The sequence below is a fragment of the Adiantum capillus-veneris genome, chromosome 26 (genome assembly GCF_014529385.1).
Source record: "Adiantum capillus-veneris isolate H3 chromosome 26, ASM1452938v2, whole genome shotgun sequence".
Lineage (NCBI taxonomy): Eukaryota > Viridiplantae > Streptophyta > Polypodiopsida > Polypodiales > Pteridaceae > Adiantum > Adiantum capillus-veneris.
Genome location: NC_140956.1, coordinates 128,104,163 through 128,119,860, shown reverse-complemented (window position 1 = coordinate 128,119,860; position 15,698 = coordinate 128,104,163). Strand labels below are relative to the sequence as shown.

General features: G+C 39.0%; 1 protein-coding gene across 1 annotated transcript; it reads left to right on the top strand.

Moving 5' to 3' along the window:
- The first annotated feature begins 1,541 nt into the window (after positions 1 to 1,541).
- On the top strand, positions 1,542 to 2,105 carry LOC147424184 (uncharacterized). The gene is made up of 2 exons (XM_086502020.1): positions 1,542 to 1,664; positions 1,752 to 2,105. The coding sequence occupies exons 1-2, from the start codon at positions 1,542 to 1,544 to the stop codon at positions 2,103 to 2,105; spliced, it is 477 nt and encodes a 158-aa protein (XP_086358146.1).
- Positions 2,106 to 15,698: the final 13,593 nt, after the last annotated feature.

The window sequence follows — 15,698 nt, the reverse complement described above, 5'->3', positions numbered from 1 at the left end:
TGAAACAATTGCCCAATTGATTATTAGCCCAACTAAAACCAGTAGCCTCTAGGACATCCATCAATTCTTGCCATATAGCTATCTCCATATTTGGTTTTCCTCCCCTTGAATGACCTGGCCCATATACTTCTATCTATCTTTTATAGAGGTGAGCATATTCAAGTCACCTACAAGCATAAGAGGGTTAGGAAGGTTACTAATTTTCTACCAGATTGAGACCTTTTCAGTGATCGAGCTAGATATATATATGCAAACCAGAGTGTAGTTAAGAGGTTCGTTGAAAGAAATAGCCACCTAGTGATCTGTTTTTCCATAAAGAGTGTTTGTGATCAGATGTTCAAGGCTGGAAGCTATACACAATACTTCCCCTCCTTTGCCTGCAGAAAAACCACTTGTGAGACTTGCTAATTCTCTGGGGATTAATTAAGGTCCAAAATGTGACCTTTGACCTTCGCCTCCTGTAGGGAAATAAAATTACGCTGCAAATGGAGGTCATTAATCCATTTCCTAATGCATACAACTCTAGAGGGATCTCTGAGACACTTACAAGTCAATAAAAGACTTGAAATAGAGTGATTCATTTTTTTTTTTTAAATGAAGGCTTCACTAAAGAGACAAAAATTTTGTTGGGGTCAAAAGGCTTTTCCTTTTTTCTTTTAGCTTTGCCAATTTGGATTGGAAGGGTTTCTTCTTCAACTTGAGTCATAAGGATAAAATGGAGGTTTTTGTAAGAGTCTTTAGAGAGTTTTTTTGGGAGAAGTTTATTTTACCTTTGAATGTAACCTTTTTGTTTCATATGTAAAGATTAAGAGCTTGGCTATGGCAACCTTCAACACACATAAGCTATTTTGAGTTCAAAATCTTTGAGTTTGTATCCATTAATCTATGCCAAGCTTCAAAATCTTTTGTTCTTCAACTATTTATAGAAAATCAGATGTCACCCTCTATATTTGGTGATCACTATGCTTAAAAATAGAGCTTCTTGTGACCTACACTCACAACTTCCGGGGTAAAAGTGACAAATTATTCCTTTCCTTGGAGAACGGCAACTAATTTCTCATATGTGCATTGCACAAATGGACATTAACACAAACTTGTTCAATAATGAGATGATTTTGTATCTGAACCATTTCAAAAAGTCAGCTTTGTTGCTTCAAATGCCACTCAAAGTATCACTGCTTGCCAAGATATTCTTGGAGATCACTTCAGAGGTATTCTGCTTGTTCATATATAAATGTTTTGGCAATCTTGGATGCTGTCAAGGAATAGTGACATCAAACTTGGCTCTGAATCATCCAACCGCATAAAACTTGTTGTTATTGTTAAAAGAGAGATCACAAGGTTTGTGCTACTGAGGATTGTCCATATCTTGCTCTTCAAGCTTTAATGAATTTCCATGCGTGTACAAAACCAAATGGATTAAAATATGCAACTTCAAGAAAAAAATCTCAGATTATAAAAATCTGATTCAAGTATTTTCAAGTTTCAAGTCTCAAAAAGAGGTTGCAATTCTATCAGATCATCAAGATGAACCAAAGAGCATGACGCTCCAAAAGCACCGTGAGCTTCCAATAAGATCTATTAACGATGAGATAGATTTTGTTGTGGAAGTGTTGACAAAAGAAGAGAGATCCAAGATTAAGAAGCGCGAAGTCACAGACAAGGTAATGGTTGTCCAAATGGAACATGAAATGCCACCAAAATTAACACTGAATATGAATGCTTTTGTTTAGCTTGATTCTATATTCTAGAAGGTACATATGGTTTTTAAGGAGTCTGATCATTCACTAGAGGTATTGCCAAGTATGGTAAATGATAGCCACTTGGTGCAAGAAGTAGACTTGTTAAGGAGCAAGAAGTATTCAGTGCAAATGCTTACAGACATGCAAGCTTTTTCATTGGATCTCATACGAAATACCATAAAGACTCTGGATCTTGATTTTAGATCAAGCAGAAGGAAATCTAATGATGGCTTTGATTATGAGAAGGTAGTTTGTTATAACAATACTCTCATGAAGAGTACATTGTTGGTGGAACGATCTGAAGAAAACGGTACTAATTCAACATGGATGTGTGAGGTTGAATGTCAGCAAAGAAACCATTGAAATTCGACTTCTCTATCTGTGCTCAAGTCAAGGTACATTGTGAACATACTATATGAGACCCAAGTAATTCCCTCCTTAAACCATGATTTTCAAGGGAACTGTGCAAGGAAGTGAATAGTTCTAATTCCACCATATTAGAGTACGGCCAAGAAGCTAGACCATGGCTAGATTTCAAAAATCAAATAGCCAAATCAGACAGCTAGAAGGTTAGATTCTAGATTCTAGAGGGAGTAGAAATTAGAAGATCAAAGGTTCAAACTCCAGGAATTCAAATGGCTAGAAGGACAAGGGAAATATCAAAAAAAATTAGAGAGTATACGAGACATTTTTAGAATCGAAAATTTCATACCAAAAATTTGAAAAAAATTCAGATAAAAAATCTTGAATCAAAATTCCTACGTTAGAATTCTATAGTTAGACCAAAATTCTAGATTGTCAAAATTTCATGCCAAAACAAAAGTTCAAATTATAAATTTGTATTTTTAGAATTCTCAAAAAAAAATTTGATTTTTTACATTTTTCAAATCAAAATTTTATTTTTTTCCCATTTTAAAAAAATTTCAAAAGTATCATAATTTTCAAATAAAAATTATAAATTTTTTATTTTGAAAAAATCATGAATAATATATTTCAATAATCCATATGTAGATTTTAGGAATCAGAACTTATAACAAAATTTTCAAATTTTCAAAGGGCCAGATGGCCATCCTAAAGCACCAGTTGGCCAAATTCCAAATTTTTAGAGAACCTGATGGTGATTTGTAATGAAGAATATACCTCATGCTATAAAGTTTGATGATCTTGTCTCTATATATGGTACAAGAGACCAAGTGTACAAAAATAAGATTCTGCATCATGCTGGTGGGTAAACATTTGTAGCTACTCAAAAGAGGACTTTAAATGTTGCAACATTCAATGCTCATTCTTCAAATAGCAAGTCTGTGGTAGCGACTTCCTATTCAAACAATAATAATTCTAAGACGTCTAGTGATGAAAGAAAGAAGAAGTTGATATGAGATTATTTTAAGACAAATGATCATAAGATAAAGGTTAAATAGGCTCGTAAGAAAGAGGAAAATGTGGCCATTGCGTATGTTTCTTCTAATGCAAACTCTACTACTTTTGTGGAAGAAAGAAAATGTGAATTTGCTCCACATTTCTAGTACAACCCCTTTTTTCCTTGATGGATCATGGAAATGCCTATGGATTCATCGTACTATGGCATTGTTGCTATAAATAAAAGCATATCCCATCATAAGATGTTTACTCCTAGTGGGATCAATCATGTCATCAATGCCTCTTATCTTGTTAAAAGGGTTTATAAGGTAGTAAACCATACCTATTAGTGTTGTGTAAGAAAGAAAATGGGAATTCAGTGTACAATTTGAGTATGACCTATTTTGTCCTTGATGCTTTATGGTCTATAGATTCACATATATCATACTTTGACATTGTTTCCTATAAAGTAATGTATATCCCATCATGAAATGTTTACCCCTGTGGATTTCCCTGGTGAAAATACTATCAATCGTGTCATCAGTGCCTCTTATCTAGTTTAATGAGTATAGTAGCTCTTTCACACTCATTGATGTTATCACCATCTTGTGGCAGTGATGTTTGTAACACACTTAGGATTTCCCATATCACTCTAGGGAAATATTTATCTTTATTGGTACACTCAATAGTACTATTTTCTTTGTTGTGTGCTCTTAAGATTCTTATAATGCATTTATGCATTCCTATTTTCAAAAATTGGTATCAAAGTGAGCTTCAACATCTAGAGCAACATTGTTAGGCCCCTTCTAGCTCATGTTCTACAATCGAGGGGATTTTTGATGACCATTTGTAGGACAAGATCCTTGATCTTGGGGCTATCAAATTTGTTTTATGTGGCCTCATTTTGACCTCTGTTTCCTCTACTAGTAGTATTGCACCTACAATTTTTTCCTTTTGTGTATGTTTTGTGACAGTAAAAATTTTGCAAAACCAGCATTTTGTAGTTTTTTATGAGTTGTGCTATATAACAAAGTTTGGTCTTATGCAATTTTTGTTTGATATAGGAAATTCTTACATCAGGTTAGCCATCGACCATGGCTAATAATAATGGTGTTCTCTCGATGTTGCTTGATAAGAACAAACTCAATGGAGACAATTATCCACTTTGATCATACTTAATGCAGCATGTCCTTGTTGCAAAGGAAAGTTGGAATATTTTGTAGGATTACAAGATAAGACCAAGTTATATAAATATAGGATGTGTGGATGATTGTGCAAGTACTAGTAGTTCTACTCCTAAAGTTGTTCAACCTACTCTCTTGTGTAGGCAACATGTTGCGATACCAGAGATGTAGATGCTCATGCATTGATTGTGGTTTCCATTAAATGTTCCATCAATCCAAACCTTATCATAGTAAGAACAAAAATATAGGCATGTGATAGGCTAGCTTCTTTGTATGTGGGTACAAATTTGGCAAAAGCTTCTTTCTTGCATAAGGATCTAGAGTCCAAGGTTATTTCATAAGGAGGATGAAACATATGTATTTCTTACGAGGTTTAAATATCTCAATGTGCAGCTAGTTTCAATTTTTGAGATCATTCTTGATACTACTCTTATGCAAACGTTTGCCTCCACCTTTAGGCTTGTGATAGAGAGTGAACATGGTGATGTAAAATTGGATGGTTTTGTAGGTATATTGTTGAAAGAGGCCCAATCCCAAAAACACCGCCTAACAAACATGCTATTGTACAAGAAAGTTGGCTACACATGGGTTTTAGAAAAGACCAACTGAGATCACTTGGTATGTTAAGAGTGTAGGTGATGTATGATTTACCATCGTGCTCTATGTTAATACCATCATTGCTCTCTAGCAATAAAGGACATATTGGTGATTTTAGGGCTATTTTGAATGCTTCTTTTTAGATTTTGCATTAGTATTTGTGTATGTAGTTTAAGGAGGTAGTTCTTTGATCCAAACAAAGTATATTAAGCCATTGTTTCCTAGATTCAACCTTGAAAATTATAAGCCTATTGCGACTTCTATGGAGATAGGATTTTGTAGTTTAAGCAAGTTGATGGAGGTAGTGCTTTGTGCTAAACAAAGTACATTAAGACATTGTTTCATAGATTCAACCTTGATGAATGAGTGTAGGTCGTTCCTCATATATATGATGTCTAGGTAGGGGTCCTCGAAAGGGTCAAAGAGACTATCATGGAAAGCATTATGAATGTGTCAATGTGAAGGGAAATTAATTATTCAAATACATTAAAATGTTAGATATCATGTTTAAATATGCTTGGGCATTACACCATGACCCAAAACATAGTGACTATCCATTAGCTTTATGATCTATTAACATTAGAATTAAAAGTGGATTTTGTGCCTTGATTAGTAGCATGAAGATTGAAAAACATATAACATGTAGTTAAGAACAAAACAAAATCTCCACGTAAGTAGCCAATGATCAATCTGGCAGCTTATCAATTGGTTAGCTTCCAAACTTGTAGGGAGTGAGATGGTACAATTTGCAAAGTGTAGCTTGTGATATGGAGGGACAAATTAAAAGAAATTTTTGGCTTGTAAATATAGGTATCAATGGACATGGTGTGAAATCTTATAACTATGTGAGGTAAAGAATGTATAGAATTAATTGAAAATTATCAAATAAAAAGAAGGGGAGAAATTAAATTATTAAAAGATACCCAAAGTAAATCAAAATTGACATTATTTGATGCAATCTAGGCTTCATCTTGTATAGTGCGCATGCCCCGAGTGGTAATAGTTGTGTTTTGTGTCATTACAAAAAGTGAGAGAAAAAGTACAACTACATAGGTGCAGCGTTAGTCATATAAAAGATTATAAATTTGTGAATTATTTACACAATGAGTGATTTTATAGTAGAAGAAGAGTCAACAGTATAGAGTTGGATCATCACATGGTTGTCACGTTTTTACCTGGTAATAAAGTAGAAATAGTCTTGATAGGTTTAGTTGGATAGTTAGTAAAATCAAGGAAAGATGTGTACAATTATTTTAGAGTGAAAAGCGGTGGTGAAAAACCATTTATTGTTGGTATCGTGATCATGTTGTTTCCAACTCTTCATTCTTGAATCCTTTGGTGGTGGTGGTCAACTTCTCCAAATGGATTCAAATATAGATGTGTTTAGTGGATTCTTCCACTGTCTTCTTGGTGACATCTCTGCAACTTACAAATAGAGACAACTCCATGGAGAGTTACACTACAAGAGGTTGTGTGCTCTTGTGACGCTGTTAGCGACGGAAATACACTGGGTTTTTATAACCCCCGGCGTCGCTAAAACCGTCGCTAATAGCGTCGCTACGAGAGCGTCGCTATAACCGTCTCTATAGGCGTCGCTATATGCGTCGCTATATAGCGACGCGTATAGCGACAGTTATAGCGACGTTTACACAGAAGTCTATAGCGACGCTACAGAGCCATAAATAGCGACGGTTATAGCGACGCCCGAGAGAATTTTTTTTTGGTGGCAGGGCACACCCATCAAACATATTGTACTTGATTCACTTTTAAAAAAAAGTGCAAGGGTAGATAATAGACCCAAAATAGTCACCCACAAGACGCATTGTTTGCAAAATTGACAAGCGTAAAATTGACAATTGTACACATCATAGGCAAAATGAATTGATTGACAAATGTAATAATGACAATTGTACAACATCATAGGCATAAAGAATTGATTGGCAAAATGAACTGCGGTGACAAATGTAATAATATACATGGTTCAAAAAGATGTATAAAATCCGTCTCATGATACATAAGCTATGAGAAACCCTAAACTAATGCTATCTAGCTACGGCTAAACTGACGTCGTCTAGTCAGACGTCCCATCGCGTCCAAGCGGCGTATCTGTCGGATTCTGCAAAAAAAGACAATAAGACAGCTTTCAGTAAGTATAAACATATAATGACATTTATAAAACAATACAAAAAATAGAAAAGAGTAAACCGTGATACTAACCATGCCGTCGCGAGAACTGAGAATGTCCATCAGGGCGTTTAAGCCCTTCCTTTCTGCATACTCGCGCTCGTACGGTGTGGGATCACATCCTGTCATCGACCACTGTCAAAACATACAAAGATTTCATTATGTTAGAATTTAAAAACTCATAAACCCTAAACTATCGAACATAAAGAGCAATGCAAAAACACTTACAAAATCGGCCTCAAATGATGCCCATCCACCGCTCCCCAAGTGGTGCGAGCTCCCTGCCTCTACTCGCGCTCTGGCTGCATCCTTTTGTTGCTTCCACTTGTCGGGATTCTCGCGCGCTGCTTTCTTCGCATTCTTCCAATCTTCTTTGGCCAGCCAATCTGGCCTATTCCACCCATGCTTGATTGCTTTTTGCACTTCGGAACGCTTGTGTTTGCAGTATTCGCGCATTCGAATCTTCATCAGGTCTTCATTGAAGCGCTGATCCCGTGTTGGAACGGGAAACTCATCATGAAGTATGCTGATGACTCTGTTTTTTAAATCACTTGGTACTTCACTCCATTTGTTTAGTATGTAGTGTCTAAACAGCTGAGAGCAAAGACCACGCATGCGCGAGATCACCTTCTTGCCGTCATCATCCATGATGATGCCGCCGCTGAAGTCGACGGAGTAAGGCAAGCCCTCTAGCCGGTGACGCGTGAACCTGGGTGTCCCGGCAGGGGTCTCTAGCGGCGTGTCGATGGGGGTACGGACGTCAGGTGTCTCCACCGGCGTCTGGGCCCCGAAGCGAGGAGTGTCAAGCGGGGTGGCTCCTGGCGGAGTAGATAGAGCTGTGTAGCTGCTAGGAACAGTCAGCCGTGCAAAACCTGGCGTAGATGGCGATGCTGTGGCTGGTGTGGGGGCGGGCAAAGAAGGGGAGGGTAAAGAGCACGAGGCGGTGTGGAGGCATCGATGGCGGAATCCCCACAACAACCGCCACCGCCACCACTAGAGCGCCGGTGTCTAGACGAGTGTGAAGCTCGTCTCGTCGACGCCGAAGCTTCGGAGCGCGCCGAATGCTCCGAAAGAGAGGGAGATGCGGATGGAGTAGGAACGCGCGATGATGCGCCAGAGCGATGACGCTCCACGTACCACTGTCTCTGCTGCGGTGACAAAGAAGAAAGAAACTCCTCATCATCCATACCTGCATTAAACACATGAATATTTAAACTTAATATTGAATGAATAGAGTAGACAATGACGCAAAGACCATTAAATACAATGACGTAATGACGCATATAAATAAAATGACGCAATGAATTGAGTGATACAAGAGGCAAGTCGAAAACTCAGAATTTTCAATCAAAAGATGTGAGCGCGAGTAGAAAAGAGCGTTATACACCATGGAAGGTACTTAGAGAGCCAGAGCTTTTACAACACGGAGCAAAATTGTTCAAATACAATATTTGTGGCTTTAATAAGTCTCTCTCTCATCCTCGCATAACTCAGCATAACTTCCTATATCTATATAGAGCTCTTCATTTAAACACATATCCTCTGTTTCATTTTGTAGCTCCTCTGCATGCACCCCATATAGAGTAGTAGCATCTTGATGCTCGTCTGGCACCACCGCAGCGGCTTCTGATTGAGCATCTTCTCTGATCTCCTCCATTGATGCCGTTGTGATTGGCACATGGTAGCCTTCATACGTCCTTGCACTACGAGGGGCTACCTCTATGATGTACCACCAGTTTGATGTAGACTTTGTAGGATGAAATATTACCTGCCAGAGCCACATAACTTACATGAGAGCTTTCAAGCACATAACTTGTAAAAGGGGGATATTAACTATTTACATACTTACTTGTTCACAATGCTCGGGTAGTACGAAAGTGTCTCTTAGGTCAGTCCATTTCTTAGTAGAATCCACCTCAAGAAAACTAGACTCTCCTCTACGCACAGTAGCATTGCGACCCTCCATGATTATCTTGAACCATTGCACGTCGAACAAGTCGACAAAATATCCTCTGTAATCGATCCTCAAAATCTCTTGCAGCGTGCCGAAGTAAGTGAGTTCCGCCACCACAGGATCTGCATCAGAGGAACGTCGTCGACTAGACTGTTCAAATTTTTCCATGATTCCACAATCTTGAGTAAAACGCTTTTTGTCGATTCGTTCCACCCTAAACTGTCGACCTTTACACCATGCTGCTGTGTATGACTTATACTACAACGAACAAAGATTATGAGTGGCCGTTCAAACGTTTAGAAATAAAGTCACTAGCTAGTCGTACATTGCAAACTTACCTTGGTCGCACAACCCCGAGAGTACTCCCACTCTTCCTCAGTCACTTCGTCACCGCATTGTTGTGCGCTTTTCAGTTGGTTGTGCAACCATCTTAAGCTCATGAAGGTTGGTAGGCTCTCCAGAACCGTCGGATAGTGCATCGGTGGTCGTCTTCCCTGTCTCCACTCGATTCGTGCCCTTTGTCGCTCTTGCTTTGCATCCTCATATTGTGAAATCCACTTTTGCATCACTGGATTGTGAAGCATGCAAAATCGGTTGATTTTAGCCTCTAGATCTTCCGTCATCTTCTTCTCAACACCGAGATTGCACATGACAATCCCAGATATGCGCTCATCATCTATGGTTCGCCATAGCGTGTCCCGGGCTTTATCAAATCCGTCTAGCCACTCTCCAATGTACACTAGGGACTCTGATACCAACCAACCTTCTGCCATGCTACCCTCCGGACGTGCCTTTTGACGCACATATCCCTTAAGAGTTTTCATGAAACGTTCTAAGAAGAACATCCATCTGGAAGGAACTGTGCCAGCTATTTCCACCTCATCAACTATGTGAACAAGAAGATGCACCTGAATGGTTAGCATGGTAGTAGGAAAATGTTTCTCAAACATGCACACAAGCTCCGCAGCATTTAGTTTGGCGAATGGTATGGAGTCTACGTTGATCTCCTTTTGTGAGATCCATTGCACCAGCTTTGCAAGTTTGTAGATTGTGTTACGGATGTCGAGAGACAAACATCCCTCAATGGCAACCGGTAAAATAAACTGTAAAGTATGTGCAACAATGATATTAAAGTCCACATTTTATGCAATGATATTAAATTCCACTATGAACGTACCTGACACATTTTATGCCAATCGTGTGACTTCAAACCGGTAAGCTTTCCTTCTTTAGTAAAACACGTTCGGAGCGAGTGCATTACGCCAGTGGGGGTCCGCAAAGATCGAATGGTCTCTTTTACTTTGCGTTCTTGGGCTCCTGTGAAAATCCATGGTGCTTTAGGGAGTTTTATCGATCCATCAGACGCTGTTTGCGGCCAATATTGCTCCATATGATCCACATTTCTAAGGTCAACTCTGGCTCCCAAAGTATCTTTCTGGCCGGTCAGATGGTCCCATAGTAGATTACCCACATTCTTGAATATGTGCATTGGATCGAGCAAGTGATTGATCATGAGTCGAGGCCAGTATGGTAACTCATACCATAGAGATAGTCTCTTCATCCCTGGAGGCAATCCGTCATCGCACATCTCCTTCTACTCTAACCATGCTTGTGCAGACATCCTTGGTGGCTCTCTTCCCAAAAAGTCGCCGCGTAACACATGATTCTCTGGAAGATACGCTTGATGACCTTCGTAGATTTGCTTCTTCAGTGAGGGTGCCCTACGTGCATTCAGTCTAGGTCCACATGTGACACATGCTCTGTATCCGCTTGTTTGAAGCCCTGCATGTATACACATGATAATAGATCAACTATGGAAAAAAACAAGATTTACAGTGTCTGAGTGAGGAGTGTCAATAGATCACCTGAGCATTATGTTAGCCCGGGATAGTCATGCATGGTCCACATTAGAATGCCTCTGATCAAAGCATTCCGTCGTCCTGTGTGTCGGCTCATATCCACCACCTCTATGCCAATCCACAATTGTTGTAGCTCTTCCAATAGTGGACGAAGATACACATCCATATTCCCCACTTTATATCGCCCTGGCACAATCAAGCTTAGCCATAGGTGCCCCTTCTTCGTAGTCAACCACGGGGGAATGTTGTAGTTGACGATGACAACGGGCCATACACTGTAAGATGTTGATCTTTGACCAAATGGATTTACGCCATCCATAGCCAGGCCTAAGCGCAAATTTCGAGCTTCCCTGGCAAAATCCGACCATGTTCCATCTATATGTTTCCAGGCTGCGCAATCTGCAGGAATTCGTAGCACACCATCCGAAGATTTATTCTCCTCATGCCATGATGCTAGGGCGGCCATGGACTTACATTCGAAGAAATGCTTGATGCGAGGAAGCAGAGGAAAATGCCGCAAAACCTTTTGTGGAATTTTTGTCCCATGGAGATCTACTCGATATCTTTCGGAATCACATTTTGGACACTTCTCCATGTCTATGTATTCCCCTCTGAAAAGAATGCAGTCATTAGGACAAGAGTGGATAGAATTGTAATCCATCCCCAAGTTTCGCAAAATCTTTCTTGCTTCATCTCGGGAATCTGGCATCACATTGTCAACTGGTAGTATGTGCTCTTTAAGCAATCTACACAACATAAAAATACGATACAGTCGTGTAAAAATCTATCAGATCATTATACATTTAGAGTTTTATTAAAGTAAACTAATTGTAATAGATCACCTGAAAAGCGCTGTGACGCTAGTGTCACTCCATCCAAACTTTGCCTGCATGTTGAGAAGAACCAGGAGTGCTTTCAATCTAGACATACGTGCTCCATTATACAATGGCGTATCGGCTTCACTTTTCATATCATCATAGATAAGCCTTTTTGAATCCATGATCGTCTCGATCATTTCATCAATCTCGGGCTCAAACATTGCCTCGTTGGGAATGTGCTCTGCATGATCATCCCCCGAGCTGTCAGAGGCTACATCTTGTGGCCTCACATATGCTGCTTGACCAAAGCGCCTGCGAACACGTCTATTGGGTTGCAAGATTGCTGCTTGTTGGCGAGCGTCAGAGTCCGACGAGTTATAATTGGCAACAACTCGATCTATAATAGATGGATCGAACTCTCCAAATTCGCGAACGTGCTGCAAAGAAACACGTCTTGTCCGTTGCACAGCATGCTTGCATTGATTACAAGGACATAAGACCCTCGTTGAGAGATAGGTGTTTCGGTTGGACGGTCCCACATCCTCGTCACTACTCATAATGAGGATAAAAATCTTATAACCTGGACAACAAATTTAATATTCTATTGGCATTCTTCGTCTTATCTCTCTCTCTCTCTCTCTCTCTCTCTCTCTCTCTCTCTCTCTCTCTCTCTCTCTCTCTCTCTCTCTCTCTCTCTTTACCTCACATTCTCTAGTCATGTCCAATCCCCGCACACCTCGGTCTAGAGGTGCACAGAGATCAGAACCACCGGGTTATAATCTCGTCTTTATTGGTCAATACCTATATTTGTGGGTACAAGAAATCTACAGACCCACGTCTACATGATACTGCATGTAGTGGACAAAACCCCTTTGCCTCTTCTCTATTTGTAGCACTTCACAGCATCTTAACACTAGAATGGTAACAGGGCACTTTTATGTCCTTGGACACTTTTGTGTTCTGTTAAGTGACCATTTTACTTGAATTATTTGAAGAGTATGAAAATGAATTTCTAGGTGCTATATATCCACAAAGTTGCCTTATGAGCTGAAAAAAACTTAGCATTTTTTTTGGAGTATCGATCTCACCATTAACCTTACTCTTGCACAACATTTTTGAACTTAAACTGTGTGAAAAAACGGGTCCTGTTTTTGGCTTTTTCTCAATTTTTGGCAACTATGCCACTCTAAACTTCATGTTTGTGAGGTTTAGATGGCTAGAGGTTACGCCTTCATAGTTCTCAACATGTTTTGATGCTTGTAGGGGGAGCTAAGTGTTAAAATTGAAAGTTATGACCAATTTACAAGAATTGCATAATCCTGTTTTTTGGGCAAAATTAGCACTTTTATGATTTTTTTGATGGCTTTCTCGATATCCAAATTCAATTTTGATTATGTAAGTGTAACGTATAACATAAAGCTAATATTCCTTGAGTTTTGGGGGACCTAATATGCTATATAGCATAGTATATGATGATGGTTGAGTTTTTTGATTGCTGAAGAATACGATACATTTTAGAGTAGCAAGTATAACTTTCTCAATATTGCTAGTTTCTTAGGCCAATTGAGTGTATTTTGTAGGTAGTAACCATATCTAATCATAGACTATAAACTTGGCTAGATATTGAGTAGTTTCTATGGGTTTCTAGAGGTCATAATGCTAAACCCAGTTTTTTCATGTTTGCTGTATTTAGCACTTTATCATTGCCCCCAAGGTTCCAATTGTGAGAAATCCATTATCCTTTTGACATGCTCCATGGCTCCTTTTGAATCCAAAGGCCCAAAGGGAACTAAGAAAACATGTATATAGTATCTGTATTGAGTGTGACTATAGAAACTTCGATGATAGGTCCGCAGAATGGCAAAAATGCAACTTTTTTGTACCTATTTTTTTTGCCCAAAAAAAAGTTAGTGAGGTAAAAGCAACCATATGTTTTGGTCACCAACCCATTGAAGTTAACGGGGCATTTTATCTCATGTCCTACAAAAATCCCCACTCTTATTTATATGCAATCAACCGTAAGAAATTGCTGTTTTGGGCAAAATGCATTGGTCCATCAACTTTGGAGGCTTGTAGTGACCAAAGGATGAGAAAAATTACAAGTTTATCATTTTTTCCATATGGAGTAGTTATTGAACGATAAGCTCATGAAAGTATTTTTCAAAATGAGTGGATCTACTATGGTTTTGGAAATTTTTCCCAAAACCCTGAAAGGACACTTTTATGTCCTGTTAGGTTACCATTCTAGTGTTAACATCTTTTCACTGTTCGTCTAACTCTAAACCCTAAACCGTAAGTAATTCTTGCGTGGACTCGATCTAACGTAAATAAGCGTAAATCTAAATAAACATAAATCTAACTAAAAATAAACCTAAATCTAATTTAACGTAAGTCTACATCTAACCTAATCTTTAACGTCTTTTGGGATAGTTTCCTACAACGTTAAAACTCTCTTCTTCTTGTGTGTGTGTGTGTGTGTGTGTGTGTGTGTGTGTGTGTGGGTAAACCTAAATAAACCTAAATAAACCTAAGTCTAATCTAATATAAAATAAATCTAAATCTAACGTAAATTATGTTATATTAAAAACAAAGAACTAAACTAACAGGGATTATAAGAACCTTAAAACTGATTTAACACATAATTTTTCACATAACTCGGCAAGAGTTGGCATTCTCATCACTAAAGATGTGAGAGTTAACTTCTGGCGGTGACGCTGCCTCATCTCTATCCACATCTGATGACAGCAATTGGCCCTTTAGACCGTTCTTGCTCTTGTTACTAACATTTCACCAGTACTTTTGGATCGACGGAGCCCACCATGAGTGAAGGCAGCAATACTCTATATTCCATTGAGGGCTTTCTTCACCCGCTTCATGCAGGCATCGCAGTCTATGGAGACCTAAATCTAATCTAATATAACGTAAATCTAAATCTAGCGTAAATAAACGTAAATCTATTTAAAAATAAACCTAAATCTAATCTAATTTAACTTAAATAAACCTAAATCTAATTTAACGTAAGTCTACATCTAACCTAATCTTTAACGTCTTTTAGGATAGTTTCCTACGACGTTATAACTCTCTTCTTCTTGTGTGTGTGCGCGTGTGTGGATGTGTGTGCCAATAAAAATAGATAAATGGTATAACCTTTCTATCACCCATGCCAAGTATGATAGATTGGTTATGCCATTTCCCTCTTGAATAATAGGTCTTGAGTTCAACTCCTCGTCGGCTAGATCTTTAGGTCTTTTAATTTTAATTAGTTTCCTACGACGTTAAATTAGTTTCTCTCTCTTTCTCTCTCAATGTGTGTGCGTTTTTTTGTTTATGCATGTTTTCTCTCTCTTTTCCTCTCTCAATGTGTGCGTTTTTTGTTTATGCATGTTCTCTCTCTCTTTTCCTCTCTCAATGTGTGCGTTTTTTGTTTATGCATGCTCTCTCTCTCTCTTTTCCTCTCTCAATGTGTGTGTGCATTCTTTGTTTATGTATGTGTGTGTGCGTTTTTGTTTATGTTTGTACTCTCTCTCTCTCTCTCTCTCTCTCTCTCTCTCAAAAACACTATGTGTGTGTGTGTATGTGTGTGTGTGTGTGTGAGAGAGAGAGAGGGACAGAGAAAGAGGGGAAGGGAACATGAGAGTGAGGAGAGGGAAGAAGCATACCTGGCTCTCCTTCCTCTCCTCGTGTGTGTGTGTGTGTGTGTGTGTGTGTGTGTGTGGAGAAGAAAGAGAGAGAGAGAGAGAGAGAGAGAGAGAGCGTTACCTGCTCCTTGCTTGAGGGTGCCGAAAAACTCAGATCTGAGATCTGGATTTTTGGGCGCTCTCTGTTATTTTTTTAGCCCAGTCGGCGTCGCTATGAGCGTCGCAAATTTACTTGTAAATTTGCGACGCTCATAGCGACGCCGGGATTGTTTTTTTGAGCTTCGCTGTGTGAGCGTCGCTAATATGAATAGCCTCTTGTAGTGTTAGTAGTAAAAAATTCATGTGAGAAAACTTGTGTGAAAT

Excerpts from the sequence above, each read along its gene's own strand:
- LOC147424184 (XM_086502020.1), top strand. The coding sequence starts at position 1,542 with ATGACGCTCCAAAAGCACCGTGAGCTTCCAATAAGATCTATTAACGAT. Across the intron at positions 1,665-1,751 it reads AGCGCGAAGTCACAGACAAG|AAGGTACATATGGTTTTTAA; the intron begins GTAATGGTTGTC and ends TCTATATTCTAG.